Source organism: Psittacula echo, assembly GCF_963264785.1.
Source record: "Psittacula echo genome assembly, chromosome: 3".
In the NCBI taxonomy this organism is placed as follows: domain Eukaryota; kingdom Metazoa; phylum Chordata; class Aves; order Psittaciformes; family Psittacidae; genus Psittacula; species Psittacula echo.
In genome coordinates this window covers 110,293,209-110,310,602 of record NC_137736.1, presented here as the reverse complement: position 1 = coordinate 110,310,602, position 17,394 = coordinate 110,293,209, and the positions used below count along the sequence as shown (strand labels likewise).

The 17,394-nt window shown below is 39.1% G+C and overlaps 1 protein-coding gene across 1 annotated transcript in view; it reads left to right on the top strand.

The window, feature by feature from the left end:
- Positions 1–2,642: 2,642 nt before the first annotated feature.
- RNF17 (ring finger protein 17) overlaps positions 2,643–17,394 on the top strand; it is a gene marked incomplete at both ends in the record, with an annotated part of 49,566 nt that continues 34,814 nt past the window's right edge. Inside the window, 10 exons of the mRNA XM_080613565.1 lie at positions 2,643–2,692; positions 3,321–3,412; positions 4,127–4,185; positions 4,926–4,981; positions 6,703–6,793; positions 9,048–9,128; positions 12,090–12,190; positions 12,993–13,164; positions 14,545–14,621; positions 16,676–16,950. Coding sequence (XP_080469691.1) covers positions 2,643–2,692; positions 3,321–3,412; positions 4,127–4,185; positions 4,926–4,981; positions 6,703–6,793; positions 9,048–9,128; positions 12,090–12,190; positions 12,993–13,164; positions 14,545–14,621; positions 16,676–16,950 — 1,054 coding nt within the window. The remainder of the gene's footprint in view (positions 2,693–3,320; positions 3,413–4,126; positions 4,186–4,925; positions 4,982–6,702; positions 6,794–9,047; positions 9,129–12,089; positions 12,191–12,992; positions 13,165–14,544; positions 14,622–16,675; positions 16,951–17,394) is intronic.

Genomic DNA, 17,394 nt, shown 5'->3' with positions numbered 1-17,394 from the left:
TTGTTGCTAAGTCATGTTTACTCTGACCAAGGACTTTGTGAATCTCATGCTCTGCCAGGGAGGAGGGGAAGCTGGAAGGAAGCAGAGACAGGACACCTGACCCAAACTAGCCAAAGGGGTATTCCATACATGAGGGCAGTTACTTGGGAGGGCTAGATCACTGGCCAGGTCGGGCTGGGTATTGGTCAGTGGGTGGTGAGCAGTTGTAGTCTCTTCCCTTGTTATCTCACTTATCATTATTATTATTGGTGGTAGCATCAGTGATTTGTGTTATACCTTAGTTACTGGACTGTTCTTATCTCAATCCGTGTGAGTTACATTCTTTTGACTCTCCTCCCAGAATCACACACAGAACACAGAAGATAAACACAAAATTCTAGGTATAACAAGCCTTTCCTTACCTTTGAAATAGAGCAAGCAATTTTAAAAGCTAAATGCAAGTTGAGAAAACTGAGATTTTAAATTCATTGCAAAAACTGGAGAATCTGAGAGAAAAGACAACTGATATTTACAGAACCAAAGAGGGTTTAGCTCTTACGGGACAGAAAGACAGATGGCTACTTTTTGCCTGTGAAGCATGGGCTAGCTGAAGATGGGCCCATAATATAATCACGTGCCACAGAACCAATATCTAACTTGAGTATAAATTTTCATGTCAAGGAGAAATAAGAATTTCAGGTCCCGGGCTTCTCTTTTGATAGTATTTTGTAGGACTTATTTGTAGTTTACTTCTGAAAAACACACTACTGGTAAACAGGAAGTTACACTGTATATGTTTTCTGCAAACATTCTGTAGGCAAACCATGCCAAAGAGAACCAGACTGTGTCCAAACCACAGCTGTAAAACTTGACAACTCATCTCTGCAAGGATTTTATACGAAGTAGAGTCTTATCAGGTCCTGGTTAATAGTGAGGGCTTCTGAGGCATTTACAAGGCATTTGAGAGTATCTTCTGGGATGTTCTGCCCTTCACAAACAAATCATGCTCATTCAAGCGTAGACAAAAAAAACCAATGCAAGCTTGCCTGATTTGGGTGTTCCAGCAAAAAGTGAGTGACCTAGCTCCATAGAATCGGCTAATTTTTGAGTTCTACTGCTCCTTTCTTTCACACTTTTCCCCCCATTACTCCTGAAATCCTTCTTCTGCCCTTTTAGCAGACAGGACTGTAGTCTTCTCCTTTGGCACTTTTCTCAACAGTTACTGCTTCCGTTGGTCACACCCCTGACATACTCCCTAACATTAAGAAAAACTGGAGTAGTTTGTGTGACCTTTCAATCTCTGCCTTGTTACCCAAGTCAAAACCCCAGCCTCAAACACACTTACTTAGTATATGTAAAATGAAATATGAAGGATGGAACTAAGTTTTACTGGGTGAACAGTGCAAAAATATGAACCACCTAGGTTTTGTTAGCAAAATTGCCTCTTGGAAAGTTGGCCTAGTTCATGATTTGTCAAGTGTCTAGAAGTTGCAGGGGAAAGCCAGTGTACATTTAATTTTAAAACATAACTGGTTTAGTAATTTTACTAGAGGAGATACAAGCAAATCTGGGAAACATCACGATACATTTATGATGGCCAAAGCAAAAGTGGTAAAATGCTGCAAAACCATCTCTTGTTCTAAAAGTAATGAGAGTGCACGTAGACTAGAAGTAACCTCAGAGCATTGACTTAATTGCTTCTAGGGCAGGAAACCCCCCATCTCCAAAGAGGGGACCCTGAAGGCGCAGCAGAGTGGCGCGAACGGAGGAGCCCGGGCAGCGCCCCACTGGACTCCACAGCCCCACCACGAGTCAAAACCCCAAAACGGAAGCAAACACAACGCGCGCGCGCCATAACACCCACCAATCTCTCGCTCTCTCCCCACCCCTCCCCTCCCCTCCCCTCCCCTCCCCTCCCCTCCCCTCCCCTCCCCTCCCCTCCCCCCCCCCCCCCCCCCCGCCTCGCAGTGATTGGCTGCGACGGGAAGGAGGCTGGGCGAGGCGCTCGGTGATTGCTGGGTGGAGGGGTTATTTTCGCGCCCTGAGAGCTCCCAGACGCTTTTAGTTGTGGGGTTGCGCCTTGTTCTGCCAGCCGAGGGGGAGCGCGTCCGGTCACCGCCGGTCCCGGTATGTCCCTGGTCCGGCCTGTGCAGCGGCCGTTTTGTGGCACCTATACCAGTAGTGCTGCACCGGGCACTGGCTGAGAGGAAAAAGCACTCCTCCCGCTGAGTAATTAAAGGAAAAACTCGCCATAGAACAGCTTGTTGGGAAAGGAGGGGATCAGTGTACATGGTGGATCACAAAACAGGGTTCAAGCCTGCTGTACTGAGATGCTGCAGAAATAAAGAAACAATCATGCTGAGATACGATGAGGAAGGAGGCCTGAGGATCAGTAGTGTTGTCTCCCGCTGTGTCTGGCAGTGGTAAGGTTTAGGGGTAGAGTAGTGAAGTGAAGCAGCTGGATAGTGCAGAGTGGGCCAGTGTTTTGTTGCATTAGGTAGGATTTTCATGGGAAAAACACCTTTATGTGGTTTATTTGTTTTGGCTTTTTCATTTGAATGTTAACTGTAGTGTTGGTTCAAGTGTTGAAATGTGTATGTCTTAGAAAATTTATCAGTTTTTTAAAGCCAGATACTATCGTGAGTAGAAGGAAAGAATTCTTGATGGCTGATGGTAATGAAGAACTTCCTAGAAGAAAAATGAAAGCTGTGAGGTATGTGAAGATGGGATTACTGTAGTGGCTTTAATAGTTTGAAGTTAAGACGGTATAATTATCAAGAAATACTATTGAAGGAATGTAGAAAATAATGTTTGTATTCTGCAGTGTTGCATTGAGTCCATTTTTTTGTCTGATGTGTGGGTGTAAAAATGTTATTTGTGGAAAGTTCTAGCACTTGGAGTAGGTTCAGAGAAAAGCCATTTTAAATGCATCGTTCAAATACTGGGTTAATAGGCTACTACTATAGCATACTGATCTGTATGTATATAAGTGAGTAAATAACTTTTGATTTATTCAATATAGTTTTAGTTAACTGTAGAATGAATGTCATTAGAACTGACTACTTAACAGTTTATTAATGCTGGTTCTAGTTATCTTAAATGGTGCATGTCTAAAAGCTCTAGTACCACCTTCATGGACAATGAATTTGGCATCATAGGAGTAAACCACTTTTCCAGTTAAGAGGGTAACACATTTTTTATATGCATTTAATTAGCTGCACCTTCTTCATAAAGTCACTTGGTAAAAAGTAGGCAGATGTAGTTCTAAGAGAGTTGCAAGTCAGAATTTGTGTTTGGTTGATATCCCTAATGATCCTAAACCTTTACTTCCATTTTTGAAGGCAATGTCTTAAGATACTAGAAGAGGATTTAATAGAACCAAACTGGAAAAACAGGGCTTTCTGTCATATGTCAAAAGCTATGAGTGTGAAAGGTAAAGCTTTTGGATCTTATTTCCAACAACTTTGTGGTGTGCGGTGTTAACTATTAATTTATATTTGGTCTGTTTAAGACAACAGATGGGCTGCCAGATTTCATTAATGCATTGTTTATTTACTATATTTCCAGCACTTAGCAAGAATGATCAATACCTTTTTCTTTCGCTGTTATTGACAAAGCTACTGAAAAGTTTGGTTTAAAAAAAAGCCTCATTTTTCTGGGATTTTTTGCTTGAGTAGCTTTTTTCCGAGAGTTGCAAAATCCTGGTCAGTACATAAAACTTATGGATGCTTTACAAAACACTTTTTTTTTTTTTTTTCCTCTACTATAGATACAGATTTTGAATATATGTTTTCTTTTGCCTTTTTGCCTTCCCTTTCATGAGTTTATCGTGTCCTGGATGTAGAAGTAATGTAATATAGCTAATCATGCAGATAATACAGTAAATATTAAATGCAAATAAGTTGGATGTGGTGTTGTTGTTTTTTTTTTTTGTAATTCTAAGGTAACTACCAGAGCTGTTTATCTGGAATTATATTTCTAGCTTTAAAATTCTGTCATTGCAAAAGTTGATGTACAAATTCCTGTTGACTTGTTGGATACTGCCTATAAGACTACTCTGGTTGTCGTTCCTGTTTGTTTTATTGGTTAAGATGCCTTGAAGTTAACAACATTGATAGTCAAGTGTTTCCTATGCTTGTTTTTACAGCCTTGCATGATTATGTGAGGGATGAAGAAACCATATTTTTTGGTCTCTCTTCTGCAGAAGTAAGTTGATTTAAAGGTTTCTGTTTGGTAGTCACTGTGGTAGTCTGAAATAGTGATGTTACAGGAGCTTTTACGTTTTCATTGAAAGTGATTAAAGCAAGATCAGGTCCCATGTGAGTTAAGAGCCTGCATTTCATAACCACCTGCTCCCCAGCAGGTCTTTGCTAGTGCTAATCCTTATGCAATGTAGCTATGTAGAGTGCATCTGATGCCTGAGGTATGGTTTTAGGAAGGTTTATTTTTGTAGTCCTCATTAATGCCTCATGTTGTCAGTTCCATTCCACCCTCTTGTTTGCACAAAATGTGCAAGAAAATAACTGGCGCATATGCAAGTTAAAGAAAACAAAATATTCTTTCTCTGTCAGCTCCCAAATAAAAGGACTTAAAAGTTTTAAAAAACAACAACAACAAATCAACAAAAAAAGAAAAAAGAAACAAAACCTAGCTTCACTTTGCACAATATTTTGTAACTTATTAATGTATTTCAAAAAAGAAATCAGCATTCCTTTTACTGGAAACACTTTTCATTTACCATAAAGATACACTGTTGTCTGCAGAGTTTCAGCATGGGAGCTGTTTTTTAAACTACTTCTCACTCAGTTCCACAGTACATACTTTGAAGCTTAGTCTCACTGAAATGGGGTGGGGGGAGAGGTGATAGAAATTTTGTTTGTTTTCTTAAGTTGGATTGGATTTAACCCTGCATTTGAACTTGCTTTACTCTTTTCCTCTGAATTTAGAACAAAAGTGATTTTGAACTTGGGCTGTGCAGTGACAACTCAGAAAAGCTAGCAAGGTAAACCTTTATTAACTCAGATGGGGTTTATGTATTTAGATGCCTCAGTGGGGGAAGACTTGACCAAGCAAGCGTTTCCAGCTGGTTTTCTTGCTCTGATTTCTTCTTAATAATACGTTCTTTAAACTTCTTTAATGTCTTCTCAGTATGGATGTCTAGTACTGTGGGAACAGCTTGCTTGACGCTTGTGCAAATAACATTTCATTGAAAGGCAGCAAGAAGCAGATTAATTTGGCTTGAAAATGTTTGGAACTGTAAGTCTTAAGCACTGTGGTAACTCCCTGATAAAGGGTCAGAGGGAGAGTTACTGAAATGCCAGGCCTGCGCCAGGAAGGACTGTATCATTGAAGCACCTCCTTCTCTCCACCCCCCTGCTGCTTCCATTGCATCTTCTGCTTAGATAACCAGTTCACAGCTATAAAGATTAGATGCTAGCAATGTTCTGTGGTGTATTATCATAATCTTAAGCTACAGTCACTTGCTTATTTCTCTAGCCTGTGTGAACCTGAAGTCTTAAAGTGGGTGTCTTTCCCTCCACTGCCATAGCTGTGGTGATTTATGTTGACAAAAATGAGAATAGGCCCAGATAATTAGATATGTTGCATAAGGGAGATAGAGGAAATCTGTCTTCTGGAATTGGTGAATGTAATGTGCATCACAAACCTTGTCCAGAATGAAATGGAAGCTCCAGTATCTGAAGGGGGCCTGTAGAGTAGGAAAGGACCTAAGTTGGTTGGAAAGGACCTAAGGATCATCTAGTTCCAACCCCTGTGCCATGGACAGAGACACCTCCCACTAAACCATGTCACTCAAGGCTCCGTCCAACCTGGCCTTGAACACCGCCAGGGATGGAGCATTCACAGCTTCCCTGGGCAACTCATTCCAGTGCCTCACCACCCTCCTTATATCCAATCTAAATTTCCCCTGTTTAAGTTTTAACCCATTACCCCTTGTCCTACCACTACAGTCCCTAACAAAGAGTCCCTCCCCAGCATCCTTATAGGGAGCCTATAATGGTGGTGCTTGCCAACCCTAACTATTCTACGATTTCATGTATGGCTGTCAGGCTCTGCAGCAGTGTTCTCCAAGTCCTTTCAGAGTCCATCAGAAATAGCAAACCAAGCACAGGAAGAACGCCACGGTGCTTCCTTCGTGTTATAAGGCTGGTTTACACAGGCTTTTTAAAGTGAGAGTCTTGACGCATGTTCGCATCCATGTGTACTTTGCAGAAGAGCAGGTTTGGATGGCCATACAGCAGCATTTAAGAGACTTTAAACTGGTTATCAGTAGGTGGCTTTAGTATAATTTACCATGTAGTCTAAGCATTTTAACAGCTAGCTGCTGAACCCAGGACAACAGCCTAAAAAATATTTGGGCAAGAAATGAAAAGTTAATCCTGCAATGTTAATAGTCATGCGTTTTATTCTCACTAAAGATAAAATGATGAGCACCTGCTAAGGTTTTGGTAAGCCTTGCTAAAACTGTAAAAATGTTCCTAAATACAAATTTTAGGATGATGCTGACAGAAAGGAAACTTCTTGAAAATGAGGTATCTCACAGTATGTCACAATGTGAATTTCTTCTTTTTCAGGAATAGGCATATGTGTGTATGCATTTAATGACAGATTTTGAAATACTCAAATTGTGTCTAAAGCATATGTGGGAAGATTGATATTTTAGCTAAAATACGTAGATTTTTTCCTTGAAGTTTTGTTTTACAGGCCCTTGAGTCACAGTATGGGCACAACACATCCAGTTTCTTCAAATGGTGGGCTGAGGGATAAACCGGCTGTAACTCCATCAGGCGACATGGTGTGTTAATATGAAATTTCCTTATATTCTCACTTGTTATTTTGGTATATGCATAGTTAACAATGCACTTTCAAAAACAAAAGCCTGCATCCTTAATAGTTGCGTGCTATCATTCTCATCTTCTCATAGAACTGATGTGCACCTATAGTGTGAATGAAATAACTTGGCAAAGTGAGTGCAGGTCACGCCCAACCAGATCATAGCTGACAAGGGCTAGTATATTCAGCTGGCTGTGCAACTATGTATTTTGAATTTTTCTTAAAAAATACCAGAAGCTTCATAATCTTTGGGTTTAGGGATTTTTGATTTCTTTTAAATTTGAGGTAGCTGCAAGGCTCATGCAACATATCCTTAAAGTCATTCAGGGCAGCAGGGTTGTTGGAGAAATGGATCTCTCTTGAAACATTCTTTTAAAGTTTCTTACTTGATCTTTCTGAATGAGGTTTGTGCAAGTTTTAGGCCAGATGAACTAGTGTTGTGGTTATTTTAAAATGACAGAACAAACTGAAATGAATGATATGTCCTATGCCAGTCCTGTTTGCTTCTAAGGACATTGTCCTGCACAGTTACCTTGAAAGAATTGTAGCTTGCAGGTGTCTTGTCTTGGTGCCTTAAGTGATTTTACTATAGTGCCCATCAGAGTTTGAAAGTGGTTTTCTTAACATTTTTTTGAGAAGTCTATTTGAAATAAAGCTCTATCATTTTATCTTAAATGCAATATATTACTATTGACAAAGTATTAAAGGAAATACCGTGAGGTTATCTATGAAGCATCTTAAGTCTGAGGTTGTAAGTAATATTTTGATGGTAGTCACCTCTTATTTTGACAAAATACTTTTTTTTTTTTTTTTTGAGGAAGTTATTGAGAATGAGCTCATGTGAAAATCCACATTTATTCAGATACTAATCTAGCTGCTACTTACTTTTTGGTTGGTTAGTTGATTGTGGTTTTTTTTTTTTTTTTTAGCCCCCAGACTCCCTGGGGAGTGGTTGATGATTACTAGATCTTTGGCAGTATCATTTCTTACATTACTGAGTATATCCATGTCTTTCAAGTTTTAGAGTGATTTTTATTTCTGCATCATTGATCATAATGGGAACCACAGAGAGGGAGCAGTGTAACTCCATGATGTTTTTACCTGTTATGTCTCCTTGCATCTGCTCAAAATAGAGTGGGAATAGTTGCCACAGGGAAGGTTCCTGATACGGTTAACATCCAAATCAGTGTAGGAAGAGGGTTTTCTTCCTCTCCTAGGAAGGAGACATAATTGGTCTGATATATGCAGATACATTAATGGGAAAGCTGTTCTAAAGATGAAAGTGATAAGATATCTTTATTGAACTCCATAATGATGTGTGTGACCAACAGGGCTCTCTCAAACTGTGGGTAGCACATCCTTTCACTTACACCAGTATCTGGTCAAATGCAGAACTGTTTCAGGTTTTTGAACTCTAAGCCTGGATTTCTCTCTAGTGTGTGTTTGTTCTCTTTAACACTAGTGAGGAGCTGTATACAAATTAGAGATGTTTGTACTTTAGTTACCTTGCCTTTTGGCAAGGTGATCTGGTTGCCTGATGGTGACAGACTTACACAGCACCATCCCTGACTATTTGGTGCATTCCCAGCTCATGATAACATTTTGCTTTTAGCAAAATAACCAGCACTCTTTAACACTGGCTTTAGTAGTGCCAGTGACAAAATAAAGACATTTCTGTATGCGCATTTGCTTTTGTGCCAATTCATACGCAAGTATTTTATTGTCTTTTCTCTCATCAACATAACACGGGGAGTTTATTATGTTTGGATTTTTGTTGGTTTTCTCCAAATGACATTCCTAAATATTTTCTTTTTTTTCTAGGCTGCAGTTTTCCCGTTCTTGAATCTTGCCTGTTTTCTTTGCTCTCTATTAGTAACTTTATTTTGCTTTCCTTCATATGCTATCTTTTTTTTCCTTCATGTACTATTTGGGGGTTTTGTGTGTATGCAGGTGTGCAAATAAATCGCATGTATTTAACAAACAAAAATTTAGAACCATGTTTCAGAAATACTACAATGTAAATGTGTTCAGTGTAATTCAGGTGAGGTCAGTATTTTTGGCCTGTTTGCAGGTATAGAGCTGCTCGGAGCCTTACACAGATAATCAACCACATCAAATGCCTGTTAGTCAAAATGGCAAATGTGTCTAGCCCATTTCTAGCCTATGTCTTCTAGTCATACAGGCAACTTCATATTTATTGGCAAATCTTTCCCCAGGACAGCAAAATTATGGAAGATATTGATGAAGCTTTGGGCATAGCTATTTGTAATCTCAACCACTTACATGATGCAAATGAGGTGGGTGAAATAAATCATTAATTACTAAATTCTGTCTTTGAAGCTTTTTGTTGTGAGTAGTCATGCATTAATATGCTATTTAAATATGCTTTTACTGCCTTCATTTTGATCTCTTTTGTCCTTCAACTGTTTGTGCTATTTCTGTGAACATACAGCTTTAAACTCCAGGCTGTAGTAGTCTGTAAAAGAAGTACATGAGCCTCTCTCTAATTTAAAGTCAATAGGGTATTCCATGTATTTAGCAGAATCATATGTTGGTCATTAAGTACTAAGCTCTTGTTTAATTGATTCAGGGTAAAATTAAGCACTTGTTTTTGCAGTAGCAGCTGTGCTGACTTTTTAGTTTCTTGTGCCTCTTCCTGGAGTTAAAGTGGAAAAGAAATTATATGGACCACAGAAGTAATAATTTTGACAGACACAATATGCAAAATGTGTAAATCTAGTAATATATTTTTATGCACATTATAAAATATAGGAAGAATCCTAAAGTGCTGGATGGTGCTGTTAAAAGGTTTTACTCAGTAACCTATAATACACCAATGATATTTTATTTAAACTTAACTCTTACTAAATGCACTGTGGAAAAGCTTACAGTTCTGTCTTTGCCATTTTTTTTACAAGTATTCTAAGATACCAAGACACAGAGGTGTTTAATGATCCAAAAGCTTAAATCAAATTCAGACTAGTAAGTGTGGCATGACATGTACTTAAAGCCTGTATTCCATTCCCTTTCTTGTTTTGTTGCAGTGGCCAATCTGCCAGTTAAAGTTATAGAATAGTTAGGGTTGGAAAGGATCTTAAGATCATCTAGTTCCAACCCCCCTGCTGTGGGCAGGGACATCTCATACTAAACCATGCCACCCAAGGCCTCATCCAACCTGGCCTTGAACACCAGAAGGGATGGAGCATTCACAACCTCCCTGGGCAACCCATTCCAGTGCCTCACCACCCTCTCAGTAAAGAATTTCTTCCTTATATCCAGTCTAAACTTCCCCTGTTTAAGTTTGAACCCATTACCCTTTGTCCGGTCTGTTCCTGATTAACAGTCCATCCCCAGCATCCTTGTAGGCCCCCTTCAGATACTGGAAGGCTGCTATGAGGTCTCCACGCAGCCTTCTCTTCTCCAGGCTGAACAGCCCCAACTTTCTCAGCCTGTCTCCATACGGGAGGTGCTCCAGTCCCCTGATCATCCTCGTGGCCCTCCTCTGGACTTGTTCCAACAGTTCCATGTCCTTTTTATGTTGAGGACACCAGAACTGCACACAATACTCCAAGTGAGGTCTCACAAGAGCAGAGTAGGGGGGCAGGATCACCTCCTTCGACCTGCTGGTCACGCTCCTTTTGATGCAGCCCAGGATAGGGTTGTCTTTCTGGGCTGTGAGCGCACACTGAAGCTGGCTCATGTTCATTTTCTCATTGACCAACACCCCCAAGTGCTTCTCTGCAGGCTGCTCTGAATCTCTTCTTTGCCCAACCTGTAGCTGTGCCTGGGATTGCTCTGACACAGGTGTAGGACCTTGCACTTGTCATGATTAAACTTCATGAGATTGGCATCAGCCCACCTCACAAGCATGTCAAGGTCTCTCTAGATGGCATCCCTTCCTTCAGGCATATCAACCGAACCACACAGCTTGGTGTCATTGGCAAACTTGCTGAGGGTGCACTCAATCCCACTGTCCATGTCACCGACAAAGATGTTGAACAAGACTGGTCCCAACACCGATCGCTGAGGGACACCACTCATTACTGGTCTCCAGCCGGACATCGAGCCATTGACCACAACTCTTTGCGTGCGGCCATCCAGCCAGTTCTTTATCCACCGAGTGGTCCACCCATCAAATTGATGTCTCTCCAATTTAGAGACAAGGATGTCTTGTGGGATAGTGTCGAATGCTTTGCACAATCCGGGTAGATGACGTCAACTGCTCTGCCCCTGTCCATCATTTTCGTAGCCCCATCATACAAGGCCACCAAATTGGTCAGGCAGGATTTCCCCTTAGTGAAGCCATGCTGACTGTCACCAAGCACCTTGTTGTTTTTCATGTGCCTTAGCATGCCTTCCAGGAGAATCTGCTCCAGGATTTTGCCAGGCACAGAGGTGAGACTGACTGGTCTGTAATTCCCTGGGTCATCCATTTTCCCCTTCTTGAAAATGGGGGTTATATTTCCCTTTTTCCAGTCATTGGGAACTTCGCGTGACTGCCATGATTTTTCAAATATGATGGCCAGTGGCTTAGCAACTTCATTTGCCAGCTGCTTCAGGACCCGCGGATGGATGTTGTCAGGTCCCATGGACTTGTTGTATGTTTAGGTTCTTAAGATGGTCTCGAACCAGATCCTCTCCTACAGTGGGCCTCGGGTCTTCATTATGTTGAATACCTAATTCATACACTAACAGTGTCTTATAGAAACCTACCACTTCAGCGGCTCTAATAAAATAACTCATGCATGCGTGCAACTGGGGTCTTCCAACAGCTTTTCAGCAAAGACAGGGAATTGCCAAAGCAGTTCTGCATTACTGAGATCTTTCCTTTTCCCCATAGTCTTTTCATTAAATGTAACTATAGTAACAAAACTGATGCTTACCAGGGGAAAAAGCTTATTTTTATGCTCACAATGAGTTTAAAAAAACCCAGTAGAACTCTTAGTGTGCTATCTATGTATGGTGCTGTATTAGAATGTTAGGTAGTGAAAGTGAAGCAGGGGACTCAAGATCTGAGGTTTCTTGCCTCATAGATCTAAGGGCTTCAGTTGATATGAGGCTTCAGACTGTGCAAACAGATGAGGAAAGGGATTAATGGTTTAAATGACACTCCTAAGTGTCTTAGGTGGTTTGGTGTCCCTCTGTCTGCTGAGGGTGTTGATTACTGTTTTACTCTTTATTGCTTCTCTTCTGAATTAAAAAAAAAAAATCAAGAATAAAATAATAAATGCATGTTTATTCAATACTGAACAAAACAGGTGCTGAAAGATTTGGAATTGAAAGTGCAGCAGGATGGAGACAAAGTTGCAGAAGCTGCAGATAGAAAAATTGATGAACTTATTGCTTCTCTGCTCTCAAGGTAGTGTAGTAATCTGGTTTGTAGGATGGATTGGTCAGTTACTTTTATCAAGAAGTTGTTTCTAGTTCAGATAAAAGAATTCTAAATAAAATTATATTCATCATAGGGGTATGTCATAACACCTGTCTAATTTTTGTGCAGTATTTTTGCCCTTCCATATTGGAATCTCAGAGCTGGTTTGCATGGCTAGAAAAAGGCTAGTTTATGCAACCTCTGCTCTTTAAAAAATGAAAATAATTTGTCGTGATGATGTTGGTTTTCCAAAATGGCTCCTTTTTGGACGGTTTTGATCTGGTGGGGGATCAGCAAGAATAACTTCTTTTTTTATATATATATATATATTTAATTTCAGCAAATTTTAAAGCTGATAGAAGCCTAGTGACGCTTCATTTCTTCATTTCAAAAATGAAGATTTAAGGGGTAGAGGGGTGTCAAAGCTTATGATAACAGAAAAGCCTCTGAGAGTTGGGTATCTTAATAAGCTGAATTGTAAAAGCCAGCTGTTTTCAATTGGGTGTGTATGAAAGTATCAGGAGACTTGAATGGAAGAATGCTTAAATGTTGAATAAAACCAGAAATGTTTCTCCAATTGGCTTTTCACTGTCAATTGTTAACTTTTGTTGCTCCTCTGAATATCGAGTTTTCCATACTTCCCACTTTTCATGGTTTGAGAAAAATTTTATTTCTGTGTGAGATGTATCCACTTTGTGGTATTGTGGTATAACTGGCAATTGTGTGTTCAGGTGAAGTTTGTACAGCTGCGGACGTATTAAAATTCTGAAAAATCGTGTTTTTAATACAGGAAAAAAAAATTACGTGCAGAATTAGTGAAGAGCATCAACAACTACAGTGCTGTTATTGCAAAAGCTAAGGAAGTCATTGAAGAGAAGAAAAAGTGCTTGATTGGTGTTGTTAGGATTGCAAAGGAGCTGAAAGTTACACCTTCTGTAAGAGCCTATTGTGATCTCGCTCAGGTAGTTACCTTCTTGCACTGTGAAAAAGATTTAATGAATATATTCAAGTTTGGATTGAACAGTTCTGTGATGCGTTTTACAACTTCACTGACTTCAGCACTGTAGCAGTAGTGTGTTCTTATCCCACCTCTACACATACACACACACACAGAGTTTATATTTAGTCTCAGTCACAAATTAGGGTCTGGTGACTGATGTGAAACAAAAGAGATCGTCCCTGCCTTGAAGAGTTTGCTGTCTGAAACAGCAAATGGAGTGGGAGGACAGGAAAACTGTGACACGATACTGATCAGTGGAAGGGCACTGTTCTCATTGCTTTAAGAGTCTTTCAAGCCTTTCCTGTTCCAGGGTTTTCCAACCTTCTCACTGAACTACTCCAGAATTAATAGCCACACTCTTCTGATCCTCGTGATCCCAGACCTTTACTTCTGTTCTTCACCCCAATAATACCTGCTGCCCATAGAAACCCACACTACCTCACATGCTTTATCAGACCAAAGATACATCCTGTGAAGTCTCCTGTCTCTGATGAAAGAGGAAAAGGTGCTTAGAGGAAGAAGTATTCAGTGAGTACAGGAAGCTGAAGGTTAAGGATTTTATAATTGGTAGGATACATCAGGTTCGTTATGCTAAATAAACATTGCCTCATTCTGTATAAGCTTATGTAACACTTCCTTGAATGTCTTGATAATGCTTGTGGCAGTGTGCCTGTGTGTGTACATGTTTGCATTATATGTATGTATTCCTATGCAGTGGCAGTGAGTTGCACATTTTAATATTTAAAATGAGGTGTATATGTATTAGCTTAATTTTTTTCTAAACGTGCTACCCAGTTATTTCATTTGCAGCCTTTGTAGTCTTTGTGTTGGGAAAGATAATGAGAAACTGGTCTCGTAATTTTTTGTAGTGTGGGGTTTAGGCTGTTCTTGTTCCCTGCATCTGGTTGTCACATTGCATATGAAGAAACATAGTCTTTCTCATCTGACCCAGAAAAAAAGTTTAATCCCTCCTTTTTTCTGCCATTTTTCCTCTGTCTTGCCCAGTTTGACTTTTGGGAGCTGACACCCACTGCTGTCCTCTTACTTAAGAGGACACCACTGCCTTCTTACTTAAAATCACCTTCTCAGCAGCTTTTCATACAAAAGGAAAATCTGACTTCTACTTACATGCTAATATTACAAAATCGCTAGCCGTTAGGTCTTAGCAATGTAAGAAGACATAATTGAGACCTGGCTATTTGTTGTTAATGAGGAAACTCTTGGGTTTTTTTCTGTAAAATTAAAGATGTTATACTCTGGCTTTGTTATGTTGTTGATAATAGGTGCCTGTATAATGTGTTTTTTGTATAATAGAAGCTAAGACTGTACGTCTTAATTTCAGGTTATTTATAATTTAAAGTTGCCAGTCGAGGATGAGCTTTCAATAGTGAATAGCCTGGAGGAAAAAATATCTCCAAGGTAAATAACTGGAATGGGAGGTAAACTGGGAGGTAAATGGATGTACTTGTTATCTCAATTGCAGAAACTGTTAGTGTAACAGTTAAGCTGCAGAAATCAAACTGCTTCAGTTACCTTTTACTGAAAAACTACTTGTTCAAATGAACATAAACTCATCACTAACAATATGGAGTAGCCCTCATCTGAGGCATTGGGGAAAAAGCACTTGTGGTTTTCTGCTATGTAAACATACATATGCATTTATAAAATTCTGGACATATTTCTGCTACTTTTAAACTTCCACTCCTTTCCCTTATAAGTAGAAATAAATTGGGGCAATAATGGCTTGATTTTAAAAAAAAAAAAATCTGTTTCTCACCTTCAGGAAAGACTTAAATGCTTCTTTTGGGACTACTTACACTTCAGTTTTCACAAATTGCTTGTTACAACTGGACAGCAAAGCTAAGAATTTGATACTTAAAGTTCTGATAGCCTAAAAAGTCTGTTAGGCTCAAACATACTTTCATTAATGAAATAGCTGTTTATTAGTGTAACAGTAAGTGGAACAAAAAGAACATACATTTTGGACTTCAGTTAACTGTTTATTGAGCTTAACTGAGTGTAGGTGTGAAAACTCAGTAAGTGAATGTTGGAGTACTTTGCATTTGAGAGAGAGAAAGCAAAAGGCAAGAGTGTTGTAAGTATGAATGTGAAGATAAATGAGCAACTAAATCTGTTGTTAATAGGAGTGAAAAAATTAAAATGGAGTAGGTAATTTATCTGTTGTTTTACTTTTCCATTAATAGTGTGCTGAAAAATACCATACATCGAAAACTGTCAGAGTGATTTAGGTATTCATTTCATCTTCTGTAATGTTTCTTCTTTTGAGATTCTTCCTGAACACTGATGAGATTACATCTTTGATAAAAAATTTGGGCAGGATTGAATGGGGAACAGTAGGGCAGTAAGTATGTTTTTAATAATATATATACAGTAATTTTTCAATTCTTGTGGTGGTTAAATATTTATTGGAGATTAAAACAAAATCTGTGTATGTTTATGGGTTTCTAAGAATGTGATGAAACAAAGCAAAATTTCAGTTGCTTTTCTTTTTCAGCATTCCATTTAACTCAGTGTTTCAGTTCTGACAAGTTTTACTTGTGGTTCACCCAACCACATTTCACTGTATCACTTAAGTTATCAAAATCTTGTTACGCTGTATGCTTTTCAGCTTTGGCTGGCGTTGAATGGTACAATCATAGAATTCTTTAGTTTGGAAAAAACCTTTAAGATCATTGGGTCCAACCATAAACATAACACTGCCAAGTCCACCGCTTAACCGTGTCCCTGAGCACCCTGTCTGCATAATCATAGTACATTTACTAGAGATGTTTATCATTTCAGCATATGAAAATTACTTCATGTCAGTGTAAATAGCTCTCTAAAATAAACAAAATACTGAGGTTTAGTCTTTCCACTTTACAATCTAAATACTGATTTTTGTCGAATTCCAAAAAAATTTACTTAAGCTGTCGTTTAAAAATTACAACTATTAGTCACTTTTTTTTCCTGGAGTCTTTAAACTAAAGAAACTGGAACTTGAGAAACTAGAATGGAGCTGCAGTTAGGGCTGTTGTAGTTAGCACTAGTTATGTTAAAAAAAGCTTATTTGCATACTATAATGTTTGAAAATCCTGTCAATTACAGTGAAGAGTAACTGTACAAAAGCACCTGCCATCCCTTTTGGTTTTAATGTGAACTATCTGTCACATTAACATTTCTTGCAAATAGTTTGTATTTGTGCCTGTGTTCTCTGATCATTTAAGCAGGGGTATTGAGCTGTGCCCAAGAATGTGTCATTTCTGTACCGATCCTTAGGTTTCAGAATCATATTACTGGTTTTCTTGTCTTGGTATTCAAATATTTAACACAGTTTATTTCAGCTAGCACTTACGAGGTGTTTTCTTAGCATGGTGATGTGTTCTTAATAAAACTTCTGCTTTGACTTGTATGCTTTTGGGAAAACAAAGTGGATTTTACTAATTTGTCTCCAAATAAATGTTTCCCAAAAACAGTGAAGATAATGGACAACACACTCATATCCTTGATAATAAAGAAGAAACACCAGACTGTGATAGTCAGTCCTCTGTACAGAATATTTTTCCAGCATGTAACAGAAAAAGTAAAATAAAGGATCTTGGAAATAAACTCAGTGTTCACAAAGAAGTGGGAAATACTCAAGTAGAAGAAACACTTGCTATGATACATGAGCAGAGTATTCCTGCTCTACCCAAGGCTCCATCCAGCCCTGATGTCATAATAGAAGAAATATTTGAAGATGACCTGGAAAGTAAGTTTCTAATACTGGATGCATTCAATGTTCCATTCTTGAGCCTGATGTTATTTATGTGGTTTATATGATGTTGTGTGTTTGTAGTTATACTTGGCTTGTATGAATTTTTTAATGGTGCCTGTGTTTCACTTTATCATCCTTTGAGTTAGTAGAATTTCTTTTTTGTCCTCTTTCAGCTTAGCTTAGCGAAAACTCTCTCACGAGTTTGCTCAAAGAGGGGTCATGAATTCCTGTGTTTGCCTGGATGATTCTCTTTGACTCTTAATTGTTACTGTTCATCTCAGAGTTTTCTGACACTGGCTGGAGAATGCTCTTCTGGTAGTTCTTTGGGCTTCCTGAATCTTCTCCTAGGGCGCTGTTCTACTTGAACTGTCAATAACTTAGCATCATAGAATCATAGAATAGTTAGGGTTGGAAAGGACCTTGAGATCATCTAGTTCC